A 25,768-nucleotide genomic window follows, 5' to 3' on the forward strand; every position below is an offset into this window, starting at 1 on the left:
CAGTGTAAGGATGAACTACCTAAGAAGTAGAACTATCAGAAAATACAACAAGCCAATTAAAGTACATTCAGGTTCTTTGTAATTTTTCACTACTCTGAATAGTTCTGCACTGGACATCTTTGAAAGATAGCCTTGAGTACTCGCTCAAGTACATTTGTAGCATAGATTTCTAGGAGTAGAAAGGTTCTGTTGAAAGGTATATGCGTTTCACATTTTATAGATACTGCCCAATTGCCTTGTAAAAAGGCTGCATCAATTTATACCTCATAAACTGCACCCATTTCCACACAGCCTTGTAAGCATGAATCAGTCTTTTTCATTGTTGCCAATCTGGTCAGTAATGTTTCCAATGTGGTGAATTGTGCTCAGAAACTCAGGTGTGGATGCAGAAGATAGACAGGAATGGCAGGGACGGGGAATGTCAGACTAGAAGCAGCACCTGTGAGCATCAAGCACAAGATGCTGGAGATGAGATGAACCAGAGAGGGGCCTCTGTCCTCAAGGAACAGGCACCCAGACAGGTACAGAAGTCAGAGTGTGACAGTGTCTGACCGAGAAGAGAGGTCAAAACAAAATGCCACCATCACTACCAACATGTTCATCTGTTTCTGGAATCTACGGTAGGTAGGTCTAGATGTCAGATCCCTTTACTGCACGTGCCAAGGAAGAAAGCAGACACACAGTGATTCTTAGCTAAACTGAATGGGTCAGATACCTTTGCAGCACAGGAAACATATTTCACTAAAATACCTAAAATGATGGGCTTGAAGTCGTAACATTTCTGGAAATTTTGAAATCTGGAAAAAAGAAAAATTGCAGGGAAATGTAATCCTTTTTTCTCTAGCTCCTTTTATAGATATAAAGTTGTGTTATTCACAATGTGGAACTTTCCTCATGAAATGATCATGTATGATATTTAAATTTACAATAGGGCTTATTAACACAATGTTAATCACTCCTAATTGAACTTATTTTTTAAAATGCCTTAATATTTGTGTTTAAGAGCTGCTGATCTTAAATCCATACTCGTTTTGCCATTTATGAGACATGAAAGAAACTATAAATAATCATCAATATGCAACAAAAATTAATAAAATCGTTATCTCTACAGACTTAATGTCTGACCCTGGGAAGCTGGGTGAGTGGGAGGTAAGAAGCCTTTATTTTCAGCAAAGTTACTGGGGAAAAATAAATAAAAGGGGAATTCTCTTCTTCCCTAAATTTATTAGATATAACCTATTGTAATGTGGGACCTTGCCTGATGGAATACATTTGAAAATGAATTGTGACCTGATTCCTAGTAACTTGCAGCGTGAAAATAGACCCCAGACTCAGCCCCTTCCCTTCCATCTGTCCATCCATCCACACACCCACTCATCCATCCATCCATAGCCAGTAATAACTAACAATTATGGAGTGTTTACTATGTGCCAGAAACTGTTCTAAGTGCTTTAAATGCATTGTCTCAAATAATTTCCCCCATAATGCTATGAGGTAAGTGCTGTCATGATCCCGACTTTAAAATGGGATCTGAAGATTTTCCAATAAATTAAACATAGAATTACCATATGACCCAGCGATTCCACTCTTAGGTATATACTCAAAAGAATTGAAAACAGGTATTCAAATAAAACCTTGTATGGGAATGTTCATAGCAGCTCTATTCACAGTAGCCAAAAGGTGGAAACGATCCAAATGCCCTTCAACAGATGAATGGATAAACAATATGGTTTTGTTAGTATATCTATCTATACAATGCAATATTATTCAGCCATAAAAAGGAATGATGTACTGATACATGCTACAACACAGATGAACCTTGAAGACTTTTCTAAGTAAAAGAAGCCAGACTCAAAAGGCCACATATTTTATGATTCCATTTATATGAAATATCTAAAATAGGTAAATCCATAGAGACAGAAAGTAAATTAGTGGGTGCCAGCGGCTGGAGGGAGGGGGCAATGGGGAGTGACTGCTTAATGGGTATGGGGGTTTTGTCTGGGGCGATGAAAAAGTTCTGGAACTACATAGTCGTGATGGTTGCACAACACTGCAAATGTATTTAACGTTACCGGATTGTACACTTTTAAATGGTTAATTTTATGTTTATTTTATCACAATTCTTAAAAAATGTAATTTGAGGCTCAGAGAATTTAAGTGACTTACTTAAGGTTACTTTACAGCGGATAGGTTGTAGAGCTGTGGTTTAATCCCAGTCATCCGGCTCTATGGCTCATGACTTTAAAAAAAAATTCCAGTGAAAAACTTTATTTTGGGCCATTTAGGAAGTTCAGATACACTGGACTGAGCTGAAAATATCAGTAGCATTGGATACCGTTGATTAAGCCCATGCTGGTGACAAACAGTATGTTCTATCTAGTCTTCACAGTGACCTTGAAAAGTTAATATTATCGTTTAGTTTGTGTGTGTGGTAAAATATACGTGACATAAAATTTACCCCTTTTTACCGTTTTTAAGTGTAAAATTCATGGCATTCACTGCATTTACACTGTTACCCATCTCCAGAACTTTTTCGTCTTCCCAAACTGAAACTCTGTATAGTACCGATGAAACATATAAATCCCCATTCCCCCTGTCCCCCCCCCCCCCCATTCTATGGCTCATAGTCCCAGGTCCAGGGCTATTGTCTGGAGTTGCACATAAAAATAAGACATGACCACTTTCCAGGTCTGTCTAGCCTGTGTACCTGCCCTCTAGTGACCTTGACACTGTGTCTTTCTCCACCACGTTAGAGAAGTCCAGTTGCAGGACGACAGAGTCGTTGAAGTGTGCAGAGGATCCTCTGTGACCTGTGGCTGGGGAGCGGGAGAAGGAAGCCAGGGGATGGAATATGGTTGGGATGAAAGGCAGGGATGAAGGGATTGCAACAGGAAGCTCTGTTAGGAAGGGTGAAGATGAGAATTGGGAAGATACTGCTTGTCTTCTTTCTTCCCGGATTGTTCGGAGGAGTACGTGAGAATTTGCATGAGGATGTGCTTTGAAGAGACTGGGGTGCTCTGCACGCTTCCTTAGGACTCACATCATGACTGAAGTGGACTTGTTTTAAGGGCATAACTCAGCAGAGCAGTTTCAGTGGGGGATGCAGAGGATAAGATGTTTAGTGGATACAAACTCTTCTTTCAAGACACTAGGCCACAAGGGGAGGGAGGAACTAGTACAGTGCTTGAGACTTCAGGGTTCAGCAAAGGTCTCATAGATATGACTTTGTTTTTATTATATCTTATTTCTTTTAAGTTTAAGGTGTACAGCATAATGATTTGACTTACGTACATCACGAAATGATCACCACAGTAGGTTTAGTGAACATCTGTCATCTCATATAGACACAACATTAAAGAAATAGAAACAATTATTTTTCCTTGTGATGAGAACTCTTGGGATTTACCATCTTAACAACTTTCATTTGTAATGTACAGCAGTGTTCATTATCTTTATCATGTTGTACATTACATCCCTAGTACTGTTATCTTATAACTAGGAGTTTGTACCCTTTGACTACCTTCATCTAATTCCCCCTCCCACCCACCCCTTTGGTAGCCACAAATCTGATCTCTTTTTGTATGAGTTTGTTTTCGAAGCATAATTGACCTACAACACTGTTAGTTCCTGGTGTACAACACAGGGATTCGTTATTTCTGTACATTTCAAAATGATCACCATGAAAAGTCTAGTTGTCATCTGTCACCATACAAAGCTATTACATAATTATTGACTGTATTCCCCACACTGTACATTTCATATCTGTGACATTTATTTTGAAACTGAAAGTTTGTACCTCTTAATCTCCCACCTTTTTCTCACCTCCTCCCACCACCATCCCTCTGGCAACCACCTGTTTGTTCTCTGTATCTATGACTCTGTTTCTGTTTGGTTGTGTTTGTTCATTTGTTTTGTTTTTTATTTTACTTTTTACTTTTTATTTATTTATTTATTTATTTAGCTTGTGCTGGGTCTTAGTTGCGGCATGAGGGATCTTTAGTTGCGGCATGTGGACTCTTAGCTGTGGCATGCATGTGGGATCCAGTTCCCCAACCAGGGATTGAACCTGGGTCTGCTGCACTGGGAGCTTGGAGTCTTACCCACTGGACCACCAGGGAAGTCCCTGTTTTGATTTTTAGATTACACATATAAGTGAAATCATACAGTATTTGTCTTTCTCTGTCTGATTCATTTCTTTTAGCATAATACCCTCTAGGTCCATCCATGTTGCTGCAAATGGCAAGATTTCATTCTTTTTCAAATGGCAAGATTTCATTCTTTTTCATGGCTGAGAAATATTCCTGTGTGTGTGTGTATGCACACACACACACCACATCTTCTTTATCCACTCATCTATTGATGGGCACTTAGGTTGCTTCCATATCTTGGCTGTTGTATATGATGCTGCAATGAACATAGGGGGGCATATATCTGTTCTAGTGTTTTCGTTCTCTTTGGATAAATGCCCAGAAGTGGAATTGCTGGTTCATATGGTAGTTCTATTTTTAATTTTTTGAGGAACCTCCATACTGTTTTCCATAGTGGCTGCACCAATTTACATTTCTACCAGCAGTGCATGAGGGTTCTCTTCTCCACATTCTGGCCAACACTTGTTATGTTGACTTTTTGATAACAGCCATTCTGAAAGGTGTGAAGTGATTCGCAATTGTAGTTTTCTTGGTGGGGGGGTGGGCCCGCACCTCACTGCTTGTGGGATCTTAGTTCCCATACCAGGGCTTGAACCCTCAGCCATGTCAGTGAAAGTGTGGAGTCCTAACCACTGGACTGCCAGGAAATGTCCCTCATTGTGGTTTTGATTGCCTTTCCCTGATGGTTAGTGGTGTTGAGCATCTTTTCATATGCCTGTTGACCATCTGTATGTCTTCTTTGGAAAAATGTCTATTCAGGTCCTGTGGCCGTTTTTCTTTTCTTTTTTTTGAATTTTATTTTATTGATTTTTTTATACAGCAGGTTCTTATTAGTCATCCATTTTATACATATTAGTGTATATACGTAAATCCCAGTCTCCCAATTCATCCCACCACCACCATCCCCAGCCCTGCTTTACCCCCTTGGTGTCCATACGTTTGTTCTCTACATCTGTGTCTCTATTTCTGCCCTGCAAAGCGGTTCATCTGTACCATTTTTCTAGGTTCCATGTATATGCGTTAATATACGATATTTGTTTTTCTTATACAGAGTGAAGTAAGAGTGACTTACTTCACTCTGTATGACAGTCTCTAGATCCATCCACGTCTCTACAAATGACCCAATTTCGTTCCTTTTTATGGCTGAGTAATATTCCATTGCATATACGTACCACATCTTCTTTATCCATTCATCTGTTGATGGGCATTTAGGTTGCTTCCATGACCTGGCTATTGTAAATAGTGCTGAAATGAACATTGGGGTGCATGTGTCTTTTTGAATTATGGTTTTATCTGGGTATATGCCCAGTAGTGGGATTGCTGGGTCATATGGTAATTCTGTTTTTAGTTTTTTAAGGAACCTCCATACTGTTCTCCATAGTGGCTGTATCAATTTACATTCCCACCAACAGTGCAAGAGGGTTCCGTTTTCTCCACACCCTCTCCATCATTTGTTGTTTGTAGATTTTCTTATGATGCCCATTCTAACTGGTGTGAGGTGATACCTCATCATAGTTTTGATTTGTATTTCTCTAATGATTAGTGATGTTGAGCATCTTTTCATGTGTTTGTTGGCAATCTGTATGTCTTCTTTGGAGAAATGTCTATTTAGGTCTTCTGCCCATTTTTAGATTGGGTTTTTGTTTTGTAATATTGAGCTGCATGAGCTGTTTATATATTTTGGAGATTAATCCTTTGTCTGTTGATTTGTTTGCAAATATTTTCTCCCATTCTGAGGGTTGTCTTTTCAGCTTTTGTATGGTTTCCTTTGCTGTGCAAAAGCTTTTAATTTTTATTAGGTCCCATTTGTTTATATTTCCATTTCTCTAGGAGGTGGATAAAAAAGGATCTTGCTGTGATTTATGTCATAGAGTGTTCTTCCTATGTTTTTCTCTAAGAGTTTTACAGTGTCCGGTCTTACATTTAGGTCTCTAATCCATTTTGAGTTTATTTTTGTATATGGTGTTAGGTAGTGTTCTAATTTCATTCTTTTACATGTAGCTGTCCAGTTTTCCCAGTACCACTTATTGAAGAGATTGTCTTTTCTCCATTGTATATCCTTGCCTCCTTTGTCACAGATTAGTTGATCATAGGTGCGTGGGTTTATCTCTGGGCTTTCTATCCTGTTCCATTGATCTATATTTCTGTTTTTGTGCCAGTACCACATTATCTTGACTACTGTAGCTTTGTAGTATAGTCTGAAGTCAGGGAGTCTGATTCCTCCAGCTCTATTTTTTTCCCTCAAGACTGCTTTGGCTATTCGGGGTCTTTTGTGTCTCCATACAAATTTTAAGATTTTTTGTTCTAGTTCTGTAAAAAATGCCATTGGTAATTTGATAGAGATTGCATTGAATCTGTAGATTTCTTTGGGTAGTATAGTCATTTTCACAATATTGATTCTTCTAATCCAAGAACATGGTATATCTCTCCATCTGTTTGTATCATCTTTAATTTCTTTCATCGGTGTCTTATAGTTTTCTACATACAGGTCTTTTGTCTCCCTAGGTAGGTTTATTCCTAGGTATTTTATTCTTTTTGTTGCAATGGTAAATGGGAGTGTTTCCTTAATTTCTCTTTCAAATTTTTCATCATTAGTGTATCAGAATGCAAGAGATTTCTTTGCATTAATTTTGTATCCTGCTACTTTACCAAATTCATTGATTAGCTCTAGTAGTTTTCTGGTAGCATCTTTAGGATTCTCTATGTATAGTATCATGTCATCTGCAAACAGTGACAGTTTTACTTCTTCTTTTCCAATTTGGATTCCTTTTATTTCTTTTTCTTCTCTGATTTCCGTGGCTAGGACTTCCAAAACTATGTTGAATAATAGTGGTGAGAGTGGACATCCTTGTCTTGTTCCTGATCTTAGAGGAAATGCTTTCCATTTTTCACCATTGAGAATGATGTTTGCTGTGGGTTTGTCGTATGTGGCCTTTCTTATGTTGAGATAGGTTCCCTCTATTTCTACTTTCTGGAGAATTTTTATCATAAATGGGTGTTGACTTTTGTCAAAAGTTTTTCTGCATCTATTGAGATGATCATATGGTTTTTCTTCTTCAATTTGTTAATATGGTGTATCACACTGTTTGATTTGTGTATATTGAAGAATCCTTGCATCCCTGGGATAAATCCCACTTGATCATGGTGTATGCTCCTTTTAATGTGTTGTTGGATTCTGTTTGCTAGTATTTGTTGAGGATTTTTGCATCTATATTCATGAGTGATATTGGTCTGTAATTTTCTTTTTTTGTAGTATCTTTGTCTGCTTTTGGTATCAGGGTGATGGTGGCCTCATAGAATGAGTTTGGGAGTGTTCCTTCCTCTGCAATTTTTTGGAAGAGTTTGAGAAGGATGGTGTTAGCTCTTCTCTAAATGTTTGATAGAATTTGCCTGTGAAGCCATCTTGTCTTGGACTTTTGTTTGTTGGAAGATTTTTTCCATCACAGCTTCAATTTCATTACTTGTGATTGGTCTGTTCATATTTTCTGTTGCTTTCTGGTTCAGTCTTGGAAGGTTATACTTTCTAAGAAGTTGTCCATGTCTTCCAGGTTGTCCAATTTAGTGGCATAGAGTTGTTTGTAGTAGTCTCTTAGGATGCTTTGTATTTCTGCGGTGTCTGTTGTAACTTCTCCGTTTTCATTTCTAATTTTATTTTAATTTTTATTTATTTATTTATTTGCAGTACACAGGCCTCTCACCGCTGTGGCCCCTCCCGCCGCAGAGCACAGGCTCTGGACACGCAGGCCCAGCGGCCATGGCTCACGGGCCCAGCTGCTCCGCGGCACGCGGGATCCTCCCGGACCGGGGCACGAGCCCACGTCCCCCCAATCAGCAGGCAGACTCCCAACCACTGCGCCACCAGGGAAGCCTTCTAATTTTATTGATTTGAGTCCGCTCCCTCCTTTTCTTGATGAGTTTGGCTAATGGTTTTTCAATTTTGTTTATCTTCTCAAAGAAAAAGCTTTTAGTTTTATTGATCTTTGTTATTGTTTTCTTTGTTTTTATTTCATTTCTTTCTGCTCTGATCTTTATGATTTCTTTCCTTCTGCTAACTTTGGGTTTTGTTTGTTCTTCTTTCTCTAGTTCCTTTAGGTGGAAGGTCACATTGTTTATTTGAGATTTTTCTTGTTTCTTGAGGTAGGCTTGTATTGCTGTAAACTTCCCTCTTAGAACTGCTTTTGCTGCATCCCATAGGTTTTGGATCATCATGTTTTCATTGTCATTTGTCTCTAGGTATTTTTGATTTCCTCTTTGATTTCTTCAGTGATCTCTTGGTTATTGAGTAATGTATTGTTTAGCCTCCACGTGTTTGTGTTTTTTATGTTTTTTTCCCTGTAATTGATTTCTAATCTCATAGTGTTGAGGTCAGAAAAGATGCTTGATATGATTTCAATTTTCCTAAATTTACTGAGGCTCGATTTTTGACCCAGGATGTGATCTATCCTGGAGAATGTTCCCTGTGCACTTGAGAAGAAAGTGTAATCTGCTGTTTTTGGATGGAATGTCTTACAAATATCAATTAAATCTATCTGGTCTATTGTGTCATTTAAAGCTTGTGTTTCCTTATTAATTTTCTGTTTGGATGATCTGTCCACTGGTGTAAGTGAGGTGTTAAAGTCCCCCACTATTATTGTGTTACTGTCAATTTCCTCTTTTATAGCTGTTAGCAGTTGCCTTATGTATTGAGGTGCTCCTATGTTGGATGCTTATATATTTATAACTGTTATATCTTCTTGGATTGGTCCCTTGATCATTATGTAGTGTCCTTCCTTGTCTCTTGTAACATTCTTTATTTTAAAGTCCATTTTATCTGACATGAATATTGCTACTCCAGCTTTCTTTTGATTTCCATTTGCATGGAATATCTTTTTCCATCCCCTCATTTTCAGTTTGTATGTGTCCCTAGGTCTGAAGTGGGTCTCTTGTAGGCAGCATATATATGGGTCTTGTTTTTGTATCCATTTAGTGAGCCTGTGTCTTTTGGTTGGTGCATTTAATCCATTCACGTTTAAGGTAATTGTCGATACGTATGTTCCTATTACCATTTTCTTAATTGTTTTGGGTTTGTTTTTGTAGGTCCTTTTCTTCTCTTGTGTTTCCCACTTAGAGAAGTTCCTGTAGCATTTGTTGTAGAGCTGGTTTGGTGGTGCTGAATTCTCTTAGCTTTTGCTTGTCTGTAAAGCTTTTGATTTCTCCATCGGATCTGAATGAGATCCTTGCTGGGTAGAGTAATCTTGGTTGTAGATTCTTCCCTTTCATCACTTTAAGTATATCATGCCACTCCCTTCAGGCTTGTAGAGTTTCTGCTGAGAAATCAGCTGTTAACCTTATGGGAGTTCCCTTGTATGTTATTTGTCATTTTTCCCTTGCTGCTTTCAATAAGTTTTCTTTGTCTTTAATTTTTGCCAGTTTGATTACTATGTGTCGGCATGTTTCTCCTTAGGTTTATCCTGTATGAGACTCTCTGGACTTGGGTGGCTATTTCCTTTCCCATTTTAGGGAAGTTTTTGACTATAATCTCTTCAAATATTTTCTTGGTCCTTTCTCTCTCTTTTCTCCTTCTGGGACCCCTATAATGCAAATGTTGTTTAGTTTAATGTTGTCCCAGAGGTCTTTTAGGCTGTCTTCATTTCTTTTCAGTCTTTTTTCTTTATTCTGCTCCACAGCAGTGAATTCCACCATTCTGTCTTCCAGGTCACTTATCTGTTCTTCTGCCTCAGTTATTCTGCTATTGATTCCGTCTAGTGTATTTTTCATTTCAGTTATTGTATTGTTCATCTCTGTTTGTTTGATCTTTAATTGTTCTAGGTGTTTGTTCTTTAATTCTTCTAGGTCTTTGTTAAACATTTCTTGCATCTTCTCGATCTTTGCCTCCATTCTTTTTCTGAGGTCCTGGATCATCTTCACTATCATTATTCTGAATTCTTTTTCTGGAAGGTTGCCTATCTCCACTTCATTTAGTTGTTTTTCTGGGGTTTTATCTTGTTCCTTCATCTGGTACATAGTCCTCTGCCTTTTCATCTTGTCTATCTTTCTGTGAATGTGGTTTTTGTTCCACAGGCTGCAGGATTGTCCTTCTTCTTGCTTCTGCTGTCTGCCCTCTGGTGGTTGAGGCTATCTAAGAGGCTTGTGAAAGCTTCCTGATGGGAGGGACTGATGGTGGGTATAGCTGGGTGTTACTCTGGTGGGCCGAACTCAGTAAAACTTTAATCTGCTTGTCTGCTGATGGGTGGGGCAGGGTTCCCTCCCTGTTGGTTGTTTGGCCTGAGGCAACCCAGCACTGGATCGTACCAGGCTCTTTGGTTGGGCTAATGGAGGACTCTGGGAGGGCTCACGCCAAGGAGTACTTCCCAGAACTTCTGCTGCCAGTGTCCTTGTCCTCATGGTGAGACACAGCCACCCGTGCCTCTGCAGGGACCCTCCAACACTAGCAGGTAGGTCTGGTTCAGTCTCCTATGGGGTCACTGCTCCTTCCCCTGGGTCCTGATGTGCACACTACTTTGTGTCTGCCCTCCAAGAGTGGAATCTCTGTTCCCCCCCCATCCTGTCAAAGTCCTGTAATCAAATCCTGCTAGCCTTCAAAGTCTGATTCTGTAGGAATTCCTCCTCCTGTTGCTGGACCCCCAGGTTGGGAAGCCTGATGTGGGGCTCAGAACCTTCACTCCATTGGATGGACTTCTGTGGTATAAGTGTTCTCCAGTTTGTGAGTCACCCACCCAGCAGTTATGGGATTTGATTTTATTGTGATTGCGCCCCTCCTACCATCTCATTGTGGCCTCTCCTTTGTCTTTGGATGTGGGGTATCTTTTTTGGTGAGTTCCAGTGTCTTCCTGTCAATGATTGTTCAGCAGTCAGTTTTGATTCCCGTGCTCTTGCAAGAGAGAGTGAGAGCATGTCCTTCTACTCTGCCATCTTGAACCAGTCTCTCCCTATGGCCGTTTTTCAATCGGCTTGTTTGTTTTCTTGATGTTGAATTGTATGAGTTCTTCGTATATTTTGGATAGCAACCCCTTGTCGGATATATCATTTGAAAACATCTTTTTCCATTCAGTAGGTGGCCTTTTCCTTTGTTGATAGTTTTCTTTGCTGTGGAAAAGCTTTTTAGTTCGATGTAGTCTCGTTTGTTTATTTTTGCTTTTGTTTACCTTGCTTGGGGAGACATATCCAAAAAAATATTGCGAAGACTGATATTAAATAGCAGGCTGCCTGCGTTTTCTTCTAGAAGTTTTATGGTTTCAGGTCTTACATTTTAGTCTTTAGTCCATTTTGAGTTTATTTTTGTATGTGGTGTGAGGACATCTTTTCCCCATTGTATATTCTTGCCTCCTTTGTTGTAGATTAATTGCCTGTATAAGTATGAGTTCATTTCTGGGCTCTCTATTCAGTTCCATTGCTCTATGTGTCTGTTTCTGTGCCGGTACCATATTGTTTTGATTAATGTGGCTTTTTATATAGTTTGAAATCAGAGAGTGTGATACCTCCTGTTTTGTTTTTCTTTTTTAGGATTGTTTTGGCTGGATTACTTGTGAAACTAATAAAGCATAATCTTCAGACTTCTACTTGCATGGGCTCCTTCTAAAGCAGTGTATGTACATTTATAATTTTTTTATTTTTTAATTTTAATTTTATATTATTTTTTCCAAAGAACCCCCCTCCCTAATTGTTTAAGCTTCAGGGTACACAAAATCTGTACCTACTCCTGCATAGAGGGCAAAAATCTAGTGAAATCCTATCATGCAGATATAATCATGGTTAATTCTCCAGATGTTTTTCTGTGTAACAATATATTACTTTTTACAAAAATTGGATTGTACTCTATGTAGTATCTGGCAACATTATTTTTTTCCCTTAATATATTTGAGCCTCCCCCACCCCTTTTTTTGACCTGAAAACATTTGATTGAAAGATTTAAATAGTTCAACCAGAAGTGAAATATAACAGAACTAAACCAAAAGGAGAAGGACAGTACAGCTAGCACCATGACACAGGGAGAGGAAAGAGTATGGAGAGCAGGCCTCACTGTTATAGACATGCTGCCTCAGTAACCTATGTATCTGCTTGGTATCACCTAGCACAGCTGTAACTGTACAATTATTTGTGTAATTTTTATTGACCTCAGCCTCCTGCATGACATTTTATACACTTTGGGATAGGGATGGTGGCCTGATACAGAGTAGGTGTTCAACAGGTATCTGTTGAATAAATCCTTGAGTGTTTGGATATTGAGGATTGAGTTCAAGGGAATACTGGATGTGGAAATTAGTAGGAACTCAGCCAAGAGTGTCAGATGTCAGAGAATTGTTGGGAAGATGTGTTTTAGTGAGGGTGTTAATGTTGTATCTGGAGAACCAGTAAGGAAGGGTCTACTTAACTCCCAAGTGCTACAGAATGGGCAAGGTGGCATTTTAGAAAGGACACTGATAATTTAGAAGGAGAAGATGTGGGTTTAAATCATTTTTGAGGGGGGAATGGGAAGCGAAATTTTTAACCTATAATGGGGCCCCTAGCATAGTACCTGATATATAGTCAATGCTCAGTAAATCATTTTTGATTCTGAATCAGAAACTAGAGATCTGTGTTTGGCCTGGGAGCAGAAGCAAGATGAAACTAAGAAGGGAAAGGAGATTATTTACTTAAGCTGGACAAAACTGAGTTCAGTTACGCAGTGAGCGTGGTTTGGGCTCTGAGATACTTCACCTCGTGGCAAAGCTACTTCTTATAGTAGTGGTTGCTTTGAGAGTCAGTGGCAGAGGGGAAGGAATTGGTATATGAGGTAGAGTTGCCATCCCAAATTTCCAGTCCATCCTTTGGATGGTGTCAATAGGTGAATCCATAAATGACTTCTGGGGAGTCCTCTCCCTCAACTGGGGAGACTCTAGTACTTTTTCACCATTACACACTGGTGACGAGGGTATGGATATTATGTATATTTGGGCACCAGATCTTCAGCTGCCTTCTATTAACACACAGGAAAGGCATTGGAAACCAATGGTTGTGCCAGAGAGCCCAGGAAAGAGCCATGGCCCAAACACTATAGGGTCATCTGTTTTTCCCTGACATTCATGTCCCTTTCAGGTGGAGGGTGGACCCAGGATAATGGCTGCTGCTCATAATTTGGAAATGGAAGAGGATGTGAATCTGAATAGGGATAGAGAGATGAAAGAAATGCTGGAAGAGGAGAAAATGAGAGAGGACAGGGCAGGTAAAGATACCTTCAGGCTTAAAAAGGTCCACAGGATTGTCTCAAAATGGATGCTTCCTGAACCAGTGCGAAGAACATACCTGGAAAGAGCTAACTGCCTCCCACCCCCTGTGTTCATCATCTCCATCAGCATTGCTGAGGTAAGCATTCGGGGTGGTGGGCACTGGTGCAAGGACCTCTGGGGGGGTTGCACACACACTGCGGCTTTAGATCACGTCTAGATAAGAGACTGGAAAACGTAAGAGAAGAGCTTGGCGATGGCAAGTACAGCACACACAGAACTCGACCTCACCCTCTCCAGAGTTCCCTTCCCAGGTTTTTCTTATGTTCCCAGTCACTTTTAGGCAAGGGTTGAGTTTTATTTTTCAAACAACTCCCCTGCCCAGCAGTGACCACAGTTTTAGTGGTTTCATTTCATTTTAGTTTGTGGGGACTTTAGAAATCAAATAATTTTGGGGTTGCAAATTGGTTTGATCTCATGAACCAACTTTGATTGATTGGTAAGGTCTATCAGGAGCCATATGTTTAGAAGAAGATTCAGATTTCAGTAGGAAAAAAATGGGATCCTGTAATGATGTCTACTATGGGCAGCATGTCGTGGGTTTCAGACTCTGGTCTAGTCAGCCCTTTTGTTTTCCAGAAAAGAGTGCAAGGCCCAGAGACGTGGGGCGATTTGCCCAAGGCCACATACTTAGTTATTTGGCCAGGACTGGGCTTCTCCTGAGCCTTATCTCACCCAGCTTTTTCTCCCACACCATGATGCCTCATAAAGGAATTGACAGAGGATGGCTGCCTGTGGGGTGTGACTTTAGGGCCATTAGGAAGTCCTCCTCTTAATTCCCACTGATGTCTCAACTTCCTTATCAGGGACTGTATTAGTCAGGATTCTTTAAAGAAGCAGAACCAATAGGATGTATACACCCTTACACACACACACATTATCTATCTATGTATCTATCATCTATCTACATACACATGTATATGGAGAGAGAGAGATTGATTTATTTTAAGGAATTGGCTCATGTAATTGTGGAGGCTTGGCAAGTTTAAAATCTGCAGGGTAGGCCAGGACTGGAGACCTGGGGGTAAGACTTATAGTTGAAGGCCAAAGGCCATTTTTAAAAAAAAATTATTTTATTTATTTAATTAATTTTTTGGGTTGCGTTGGGTCTTAGTTGTGGCATGCAAGGTCTTTTTTTTTGTTGCACCTTGCGGGCTTCTCTCTAGTTGTGGCGCACGGGCTTAGTTGCCCCACGGCATGTGGGATCTTAGTGCCCCACCCAGGGATCAAACCCGCGTCCCCTGCATTGGAAGGTGGATTCTTTACTACTGGACCACCAGAGAATTTCCTAATTAAAAATTTTTAAACAAATTTGGGAATTCCCTCGCAGTCCAGTGGTTAGGACTCAACGCTTTCACTGCCAGGGGCCCGGGTTTGATCCCTGGTTGGGGAACTAAGATCTGACAAGCCATGTGGCATGGCCAAAAAGAAAAAAAAATCTTTTTTAAAACAAATTTTTTATTTTGGAATAATTTTAGCTTTACAGAAAATTTGCAGAGATAGTACAGAGAGTTCCTGTATACCCCTCACACAATTTCTCCCATTGCTAATATCTTAATATTTCCATAGTACATTTGTCAAAACTAAGAAACTCATATTAGTATATTAGTATTAACTAAACTACAGGCTTAATTTGGCCTTTTCCAATTTTTCCATTAGTGTCCTCTTTCTGTCCCTCTTGTACCCTCGAACCCAGGGTATCATGCTGCTTTTAATTTTCACATTCCCCCCAGTTTACTCTGATCTGTGACAGTGTCTCAGTCCTTTTTTTGTTTTTTTGCTTTAAAATATGCTGTTTATTTTTTCTCCAATTATAAAAATAATACATTGTCCAAACAGATAGTTTAGAAAACACAAAAATCCACCCAGGAAAATGACAACAAAAGCCCTTTCATTCCACCAGCCAGAGATGAGCGCTGCTGGTGTCTGTACAAAGGCACATCTGAGGCCGTGTGCCCGGTCCTGGGCTCCGCAGAACTGAGGTTGGGACTGCAGGCCATGAACTTACAGCGAGACACACATAAGAAAGCCAAGCACGATAAAGGCGGAGTCTTGTCCTCCAACAACTAGAAGCCGTTTCTTCCTCCTCAGCACATGGTGAGGGCCGGCGTCCCAGGCCCCGCAGAGTTCCCCCAGCAGCTGCCAGGGGAGCACAGTCTACCCAGACGCTCTGGAATGATTTTGAAATCTGGAGCAGATTCACGGCTACCCGTGTGCTAATTTCACTCACGGCTTCCAAATCTGCTCCCTGGGCCAGTAGCGGGTGGGGAGAGGGCTCTGGCCGGGGTGCCCGAGGGGCCTGGACACGGGCCATCACTTGCAGAGAAATGCCCGGGAGCCACGCATCTCACGGGGGACTGGCCTGCCAGGACCTCACCACGTATAGACAATGCCTTTAAGTCTGGGCAGAAGACAGAGAACTCACACTAAAAGGAAGGCTGCAGTGAGGCTCCAAAGTTTCTGCACATAGGGCGGTGGCCTTAAAATCCCCTCCCCTTGACCATTTTTGATGCTGCAGAGCCCCATCCATCCGGGGACACAGGAAGAGCATGTCTGGGCTCCCTGGGGACAGGGCTGGCCTTTCCTCCTCTCAGCCAGACTCCCACGTCCATGGCCACAGGCGACGCCCCAGGGCTCCACGGGGCACAGCGGGGATCTGCGGGCAGGGACCCCCATCCTGTGGGTGCGACCGCGGGTTCCAGAGCGGGCACCAGGAGATGGGGGTTGGATTCCCAACTCTGCCGCCCCCTGCCCTTGAACCAGGCAGTCTCTTGGGCCTCCGTTTCCTCGACTATAAAACAGGAATAACGCCCACCTCATGGGCTACTGAAGGGACTAAATAAAACATGAGAAGCAGGTCACAGCACTGGCCCATCTCAAGGGTCGATAAATGTCACAGTACCCATCACTCTTTCCCATTAACCTGCTTCGTGTCAACCCTGTGGCTCTCATTTTTTAAAAAACTGTCCCTCTGAGCACTGACCAAAGCCCTGGGGGGTTAAATGGGAGGTTTATCCTATCCAGAGCCAACCTGAGTCTATATCCAGCCAGGCCTGCCAGGTGGCGAGAACCCATGAGCCAACGGCCTGGATCCTGGATCAGAGACAGCAGCCCGGCCAGGGCTCTGCCAGGACTGCGTTCAGACTGGAGAGCAGACAGGACCCAACAAAGGATGGGCTTGTGCGGAGGGGCCCTGTGGGGGGCACCGAGGCGATGCAGGCAGACCTCAGGGGAAGGAAGCCCTTTCACTGGCCAAGCTGGAACCCTCCCTGCAAAACAATGAATCCCCCATCATTGTTTTGCCTTTAATCATATTTTAAACACTTAACATAGGAACATCTGTTCCTTGATGTTTTGTCTGTTCGTCTGTCATCAAAATGAAAGTCCAGAACCTTCTGTGCTAATTTTAAAGTTGGGCTGAACGTTTAATAATGAACAAAGCTGCTTAAATTTCCCTCTAATTTTGTCTAAGTCTTCGTGAAGTTTATCATAAGTAGGGTCATCATAAGGGAATTTCTGAATCATTGCAATCAACGATTCTAAGACCTTCATCTATTTGCTGTCTTTCTCAGTGGAGCAACCGTGCAGGAGACATCTCCAAGCAAAAGCGAAACCTTGGTAGCACCTGATCTCAGATCCGATTTTAGCTCCATGAAATGTGCCATGCTGCCTTCCTTCAATCATACCCAAACTACTTCCTTCTTCATAGCCTTCCTGATACCCTTCCCCGTGAAACCTCTCATCCGCCATCACGATGGCGTCGAATGCGTTCTGACTCCCGGCCGTGGCGGCAGCCGTCCCACCCCTGCCCCTGCCCTTACCCCTCACCCCTCGTAAGGGCAGACCTTACGAGGTCTGCCTCCGCAGACCCGCGAGGCTCGTGCACGGACGCACCACTCCTGGGGAGGCGAAGTCCACTTTCCTGTTTCAGTTTTTGCTTTCCATGGCTTTGATAGTCTTGAGGAGTACTGGCCGGGTATCCTGTAGAATGTCCCCCAGTCTGGGATGTCTGATGTTTTTCTCGTGATTAGACTGAAGTTATGGGTTTGAGGGAGGAAGACCACAGAAGTGAAGTACCCTTCTCATCAGATCACGTCAGGTAGCAGAGGACAGGGGACATCCACACGACATCCCTGTGACGTTCACCTTCATCACTTGGCTAAGGTCATATTTGCCAGGCTTCTCCACTGCAAAGTTACTATTTTTCCCTTTCCCTCCTCTATTCTTCAGAAGCCAGCAGTGACTTAATTTCACATTAAGTTGTAAATGAACGACCAAATAGTGAGTGTGGGAAGATGAGGGCAGTGGGTATTTAAGAGGGGAAAGTGGGTTCGAAAGATTCTTCTTTGCAGTTTGGTCTATGGCTACTTCTGATCGCTGGAGGAAGTGCCCACAGTTGTATGGTCAGATATATGGCAGGGAATTGAATTCCTGTCATCTTCTGAGCACATGGTAGAGAGTGGCCCTCTTGAGAGCTAATTGTTTGAAACAGAGGTAGTGCCCGTGCGCTTTAATGGGGCCTCTCTCTGCAGAAGGTGTGGTTAACGTCTGTGTCTGCCCCTCCCTGCCAGTTGGCAGTGTTTATTTACTATGCTGTGTGGAAGCCGCAGAAACAGTGGATCACCTTGGACTCGGGCATCTTGGAGAGTCCCTTTATCTACAGTCCTGAGAAGAGGGAGGAAGCCTGGAGGTTTATCTCATACATGCTGGTGCATGCTGGGTAAAGACTGACAGTTAAGTCACTGATATCAGAGGTGACTATAAGTCATTGTAACCCCGAGCATTTGTTCGGTGCTTTATTATTATTATTTTTTTAATTTTTTATGTATTATTATTTTTTTTCTTTTGCGGTACGCGGGCCTCTCACTGTTGTGGCCTCTCCCGCCGTGGAGCACAGGCTCCGGATGCACAGGCCCAGCGGCCATGGCTCACAGGCCCAGCCGCTCCGCGGCACGTGGGATCTTCCCGGACCGGGGCACGAACCCATGTCCCCTGCATCGGCAGGCGGACTCTCAGCCACTGCGCCACCAGGGAAGCCCGGTGCTTTATTATTGATCAGGCACTTTCACGTCCATAATCTTGTTTGATCCTCATGGCAACCCTAGGAGTCATGTATTACTCCTGCTGTTTCGTGTCTGAGGCTCACGGGATGTAGACTCTTGCTCCGTGTCCCACAGCTAAGTTGTAGAGTGAGGATCTCAACCCATTAGTGCTAACTCTAGGTCCAGTGTACTTTGTATTGCATTGTAACTGCCTAATATTGGTATGTATGTAGGAACATTAATGAGAAGAGAAATCGTTACCAAACCAAAAGTGTGTTCCTCAAGCTGTGTGATGTTGTTAAATGTTCCTTTGAAAATGTGAATCATCAGTGCCATCCTCCCCACCTCTGCCAAACACTTAAAAAATTAATTCCTGAGCCTTTCGATGAGTGTATAATAATGTTCATTTAGAATAATACAAGCAATAGGTGATGTGGAGCCTGCCATTTTTGGCAGGTACAGTTTTTTTAAAAAAAATTATTTATTTATTTTTGGCTGCGTTGGGTCTTTGTTGCTGCATGCAGGCTTTCTCTAGTTGTGGTGAGCAGGGGCTACTCTTCGTTGTGGTGCGCGGGCTTCTCATTGCTGTGGCTTCTCTTGTTGAGGAGCACGGGCTCTAGGTGCGCGGGCTTCAGTAGTTGTGGCTCACAGGCTCAGTAGTTGTGGCTTGTGGGCTTTAGAGCGCAGGCTCAGTAGTTGTGGTGCATGGGCTTAGTTGCTCCGTGGCATGTGGGATCTTCCCGAACCAGGGCTCGAACCCGTATCCCCTGCATTGGCAGACGGATTCTTAACCACTGCACCACCAGAGGAGTCCCTGCTTACAGTTTCTTAAATGCTAATAGCCTTCTGACCTTGCTCAGAATCCGTGATTCACCATGCGCACTGCAGACAGTGAGCAGCTCGCTGCTGGCCCCTCCTCTCTGGTGGACTCCTGGGGTTTCAGATGAGGCCAACTTCATGTATGCAACCTACCCAGCCCTGGACCTTGAAAGATAACTCTGGCCAGTGGCTAAATAGGGATCCATGGCAGGACACAGGGCTCAGAGGCTTGACAAGTTAGGGACAAACTCACCAATTGCCCCATTTCTGTGGATACTTCCACACTTTAGTTTTCCATTTAACAAGTATGTTCAAAGCAAATGTGGCTTCTGCACTCAAAGACTTTAAGATTATAAGGGGGAGCAGTCAGTTAAATAGTAATGCAAGGCAGTATAGTATTACAGTATACTGTAGTTATTTAACCTCTTTGTGCCTCAGTTTCCACATCTCTAAAATGGGGTAATAGTACCTACCTCATAAGGTTGCTGTGATTAAATGAGACAACGGTTTTAACAATTTTTGCAGCGTTTGACACATATAGTAAGGTGCTCAAAAAGAATTCGCAAGGCTGTGTAGGACATGTCACATATGGGCTTGTATAAATTAGGGATGCTTTTGGATGCAAGTGACAAGAAAATGTAACAGGGGCCTAAACAAATGTAGGTAAATCTTTTGCCCATATAAGAAGCCCAGCGGTACCTGGTTGGTTCATCTGTTTAATGAAGCCAGGACTCTTGATCCTGTGCTGACATCTCTGCTTTTCCCTTCGCCTTTCTGTCATGGTTGCAAGTTGGCTGCTGTAGCTCTGCATTCAAAGCAGGAAGGGGGAAGAGGTAGTACCAGGTACTGGTGACATCCATCCCTTTTGTTTAGATAGAGGCTCTCTTAAAAGTCCTAGCAGTGTTCTTACCTGCGTCTCATTGGCCAGGACTATGTGACCTGGCTACCCCTAGCTAAGAGAGATTGGGAAAATCAATACCAGCTCTTCTACCCTCACTGGAGGAGGTAGACAAGGGATAAAGAAATGGATGTTGGATTAACTACATAAATATAAACAGAAAAAGGGGATGATCAGGATGGGGATGGCTTCACAGATGACATGGATTCAAGCTGGACCTTGAAGGGTGCATAGAATTTGGATGAAAAAAATTAGTATTTCTCTTCTGGGTATATGACAGGATCTCAGCATTATGCAACTTCTACTCTAGCTGTTGAGCAGCGGAAAGAGTGCTTGGGGTGATTCTTTGGGGTTTTGTGCTATTAGTCACTTTGTCCTCACACTGTTCCCAGAGGACAGGATGGGATAGCTTTCTTTGAACTTCTTGTTCCAATTCACAAGGTGCACATATTTCAAAAACCTGTTTATGTCTGAGGTCTCCATAAGATTGGTGTAACTGTCCTGGCTAGGCTGTTCTGTGCTGAATTATGGGTCACGTCTCACGTCTTTGAAGATGGCTTGTACAGTGATAGTTGTGGCTAGATGCACATGTGGCCTAAATGTAAGTAATCTGTTCTGTAGGGTTTGCCCAGAGAACCTCTTCAATGGTCTGCTGGATATCTTTTAAGTAAGTTAGAATTCAAAAACACAATCCCTAAAACTAATATGAAAGCGGCTGCACTCTGTGGAAGATTCAACACCTGTGTTATTTTTTAACTTTTTGGTTTAACCCAAAATCTCTTAAAAAAAAATAAAGCATTGTGCTACATGGCAAGTAAATTAAGGATTACTGTAATGTGGTAATTTGCTAAATTACATTCAGAGATTCTCCAGAGATGCTTGTGGGGTTTGACAAGTAAAATAATGTGAATTTCACTTAAAAATATTTTTCCCTATTTAAAAAGTATAATAAAAAGCATCTGTACTCAAAAATGTTATATGCCAAATTACGGTACATGGGAGATACCAACTTTAGCTATTGTTACTAGGTAACTTCTTTTTTTTTCATTCTGGTAAACTTAAAAAGAAAAAACCTTTTTAATGTAGAAATGGGAATGAAGTTTCTCTTCCCATCTCTGTTTCATTAAAGACTATCCTGAACTTGCAAGACAGGTTGTTTAAAAATCTATTGAAATTTCGGGGCTTCCCTGGTGGTGCAGTGGTTAAGAATCCGCTTGCAAACGCAGGGGACACTGGTTCGAGCCCTGGTCCAGGAAGATCCCACATGCCGCGGAGCAACTAAGGCCATGCACCACAACTACTGAGCCTGCGCTCTAGAGCCTGCGAGCCACAATTACTGAGCCCGCGTGCCACAACTACTGAAGCCCGCACACCTAGAGCCCGTGCTCCGCAACAAGAGAAGCCACCACAATGAGAAGTTCACGCACCGCAAGGAAGAGTAGCCCCCGCTCTCCGCAACTAGAGAAAGCCCGCACTCAGCAACAAAGACCCAATGCAGCCAAAAAAAAAAAAAAAAAAAATCTATTAAAATTTAGACTCAACATGAGTGAATTAGTATTTTCTCAGTACTACTATGCAACCAAAACAAAAGCATATGCCGAAGCTGACATATGATGGCAGTTGTCATCTAAACCCCGTAACTGCAAGCTTATTTTCCTTAAAGAAGCCTCATTGCTCTTTGTTTGACATTATCAGTAATTGTTGTAAAACAGAGCTTATAAAATAAATGTATACTTCTGGGACTTCCTGGCGGTGCAGCGGTTGAGACTCTACACTTCCACTGCAGGGGGCACGGGTTTGATCCCTAATCCGGGAACTAAGATCCCACATGCCTCACAGTGCGGCCATAACAAAAAATAAAAGTGTACTTCTAAAATGTCCTTTTATCTGCTTTACATATCGAGGCTTCATGTAAGATTTTATTTTTTTAAAAAGTCGCCTAAAAAAATTGGAAAGTGGAATTCAAGTTAAGCAAGTTCTTAACTAGAAACAACACATCAATGCCTGTTAATCTCCCAAGGAAATAACTGCCTGGGCTAGTCATAGTATTTGACAACTGTGTTTGTCTCTGCAGAATTCAGCACGTCCTGGGGAATCTTGTTATGCAACTCGTTTTGGGTATCCCCCTGGAAATGGTCCACAAAGGCCTCCGCGTGGGGCTGGTGTACCTGGCAGGAGTGATTGCAGGTTAGTGTTCTGAATGCAACACAGAATCAACACCTCTGGACTCTTAGGAGGTAATAAACAAAGGTAATAAACATTTTTTAAAAAATAAATTTTATTTATTTATTTTGGCTGCGTTGGATCTTCATTGCTGCCCACGGGTTTTCCATAGTTGCGGGAGCAGGGGCTTCTCACTGCGGTGGCTTCTCTTGTTGTGGAGCACGGGCTCTAGGCACGCCGGCTCAGTAGTTGTGGCTCACGGGCTTAGTTGCTCCGCGGTATGTGGGATCTTCCCGGATCAGGGCTTGAACCCATGTCCCCTGCATTGGCAGGCGGATTCTTAACCACTGCGCCACTAGGGAAGCCCGGCAATAAACATTTAAATCAAGATTTATTGCATTCCTCATATGTGCTAGGGTACCTGATAAGTTTAGAAATACGTTAATTAGAGATAAGATAAGAGTATAGAGAGGTCTTTGTGCCCATTCTCAGGTACCTCACAGTCAGACAGGGTTTTGTGCCATTGGAAACTGAGTAGTTTGGTGTTCAGGTGTATATATTGGATAAAGGACTAAAGCCAGAAGGTCCTTATTTGTCAAGACTAATGATTTGGGGAAATAAGATGATCAAGATTGCATTTAAGGAAGATAACTTCAAGAGAATGTTGAGAATAGCTAAAGGGACCCAAAGACTGGGTAGGGGCTATCACCCTGGGACTAGCGGCATATGCCAATGATCTCTCATACTGGGTGTGCCAAAGATGATTCATTAGAGTGTGGGCAGAAAATATTAGAACTCCTATCTATCCATTTATTTCTTAGAAACTTTAAAAAATTAAACTTTTTATTTTGAGATAATTATAGATTTACACTGTAAGAAATTAAGTACCTAGAGGTCCCGTGTACCCTTTAACCAGTTACCCACAATGGTAACAGCTTGCAAAACTATAGTACAGTATCCTAATCAGGACATCTACACTGATACAAAGTACAAAATATTTCCAACACCACAAAGATTCCTCACAGTTGCATTTTTACAGCCATACCCTCTTCTCTCCCACCCCTTACATGTTCCTTTACCCCTAGCAACCACTAATCTGTTGTGTCTATCATTTTCTCACTTCAAGAATGTTATATAAATAGAATAATACAGTATATAGCCATTCAGGATTAGCCTTCTTCACTCAGCATAAGTCTCTGGAAATTCATGTAGGTTGTTGCATGTTTCAATAGTTCATTTTTATTGCTGAGTAGTATTCCATGGTGTGGATGGAAAAGCACCACAAGTTTAATCCTTCACTCGTTGGAGGACATTCCAGTTTTTGGCTGTTACAAATAAAGTTGCTATAAACATTTGTGTACAGGTTTTTGCAAACATAAGTACAGTTTTGTGAACATGAGTTTTCATTTCTCTAGGATAAATGTCCAAGAGCAAGTTGGTTGGGTTGTATGGTAGTTGTATATTCAGTTTTTTAAGAACCAGCCAAAATGTTTTTCAGAATGGCTGTTTCATTTTACTTTCCTCCCAGGTTTGTATAAGTGATTCAGTTTTCTGCATCCTCACCAGCATTTGTCACTATTTTTAATTAATTAATTAATTAATATTTTTGGCTGTGTTGGGTCTTCGTTGCTGCTCGTGGGCTTTCTCTAGTTGCCGCAAGCGGGGGCTACTCTTTGTTGTGGTGTGCAGGCTTCTCATTGCGGTGGCTTCTCTTATTGCTGAGTACGGGCTCTAGGTGCACGGGCTTCAGTAGTTGTGGCTCATGGGCTCTAGAGTGCAGCCTCAGTAGTTGTGGCGCACGGGCTTAGGTGCTCCGTGGCACGTGGGATCTTCCCGGACCAGGGCTCGAACCTGTGTCCCCTGCATTGGCAGGTGGATTCTTAACCACTGTGCCAGCAGGGAAGCCCTGGCTGTAGTTTTGTGGAACAATTTCTGGGTTCTCCTTTTTGTTTCATTGATCAATGTGTCTACCCCTCCACCAATACCACATAGTCAGTACCGCTGTAGCTATATAATAAGTCCTGAAATCAGTGAGAGGGATTCCTCTGATTTTTTGCTCATTTTAAAGATTACTTTATGCATTTTTCTTTTACATAAAGATGGGTGTCTAATTTTCTTTTTTTCTGTGATAACAAAAAGCTTTCAGTAGTAAGCTACTTAACAGATGTTGCTGAAAAGACAAACACAAAATATGTCTCTTCAAAGACATAATAGTATATTTCTCTTAAGGAGTGATAATGTAACTACTTTTCCAAAGATACTCATGCTATGAAAGGGGCATTTTGAAAACTGGTCAATGGAAATCATTCCATAATTATGTGATTTTGCTCCTGAAGAAGATGCAATAACTCTCACAAGTTCACACTTAAAAAGCCAGGAAACAATTTTCTCAACTGATTTAAAATTTCTCAGTGAAGAGTTTTTGCGGGTTTTAAACTTACTGACTGTAACACTTTCTGATTAGTTTGCAAGAACACATGACTGATGTTAGGAAAGGTGGGAATTAATAGCCACATGACAACAAAATTTTTGCATAATTGGAATAAGTATAGGTAATGATGCAGTTCTTCCATTTGAAACTGGACATTGTTTTTAAATTTTATATTTTGGTAATGACAGTGATTAAGAGAAAACTTCCATGGAAAATAATTGAACTTAGAAGTATATCTTTGCATTTCTGTGTCATGATATTTAACCAGGATTTTTAAAAATAATGAAGCTTATTTAATAACACTGCTCATTGAAAGATTTTTTTTTTAGAGACTATTTTTTAGAGCAGTTTGGGGTTCACAGGAAAACTGAGAGGATGCTACCGAGATTTCCCATTCATCCCCTGCCCCCACACAGGCACAGCCTCCTCCCTTATCCACAGAATGGTACACTCGTTACAATTGATTAACCTGCCTTGATGTATCACAATCAACCAAAGTCCATGAAAACTAGGGTTCACCCTTGGTATTGTACAGTCTATGGTTTTGGACAAATGTATACTGACATGTATCCATCATCACAGTATCATACAGAGTAACTTCACTGTCCTAAAAATCCTCTATGATCCACCCATTCATCCTTCCCCATCCCCCAACCCCTGGCAACCACTGATCTTTTTACTGTCTCCATCGTTTTCCTTTTCCAGAATGTCATACAATTGGAATGTCATATAATTGGAATCATACAGTATGTAGCCTTTTCAGATTGGTTTCACTTACTAATATGCATTTAAGCTTCCTCCATGTCTTCTTATTGCTTGATAAGAATTTTTTATATCATTAATGAAGTAAAAATAATTAAAAAATGTTGTGTAACCAATATAGCCCATCCTTTAAAATTCTGTTTTTGTGTTTTTTTTTTTTAATTTTTATTTTTTTTTGTTTTTGTGTTTTTAAACACATATACATGTCATTTATAAGTGAATATACCTATACTGCAGTGGTA

General features: G+C 41.6%; 1 protein-coding gene and 1 pseudogene across 1 annotated transcript in view; one reads left to right on the forward strand and one right to left on the reverse strand.

The window, feature by feature from the left end:
• The window catches only part of RHBDL2 (rhomboid like 2), a 55,229-nt gene that overhangs the window by 13,568 nt on the left and 15,893 nt on the right, over positions 1 to 25,768 (forward strand). The window contains exons 2-4 of the mRNA XM_029230642.1: positions 13,224 to 13,490; positions 17,983 to 18,131; positions 22,245 to 22,357. Of these exons, the coding sequence (XP_029086475.1) occupies positions 13,245 to 13,490; positions 17,983 to 18,131; positions 22,245 to 22,357 (508 nt within the window). The 5' untranslated portion in view covers positions 13,224 to 13,244. The remainder of the gene's footprint in view (positions 1 to 13,223; positions 13,491 to 17,982; positions 18,132 to 22,244; positions 22,358 to 25,768) is intronic.
• Positions 16,784 to 17,542, reverse strand: LOC114898893 (annotated as a pseudogene).

This window comes from Monodon monoceros, unplaced genomic scaffold, assembly GCF_005190385.1.
Source record: "Monodon monoceros isolate NGI ecotype Baffin Bay Population unplaced genomic scaffold, NGI_Narwhal_1 Super_Scaffold_18, whole genome shotgun sequence".
In the NCBI taxonomy this organism is placed as follows: domain Eukaryota; kingdom Metazoa; phylum Chordata; class Mammalia; order Artiodactyla; family Monodontidae; genus Monodon; species Monodon monoceros.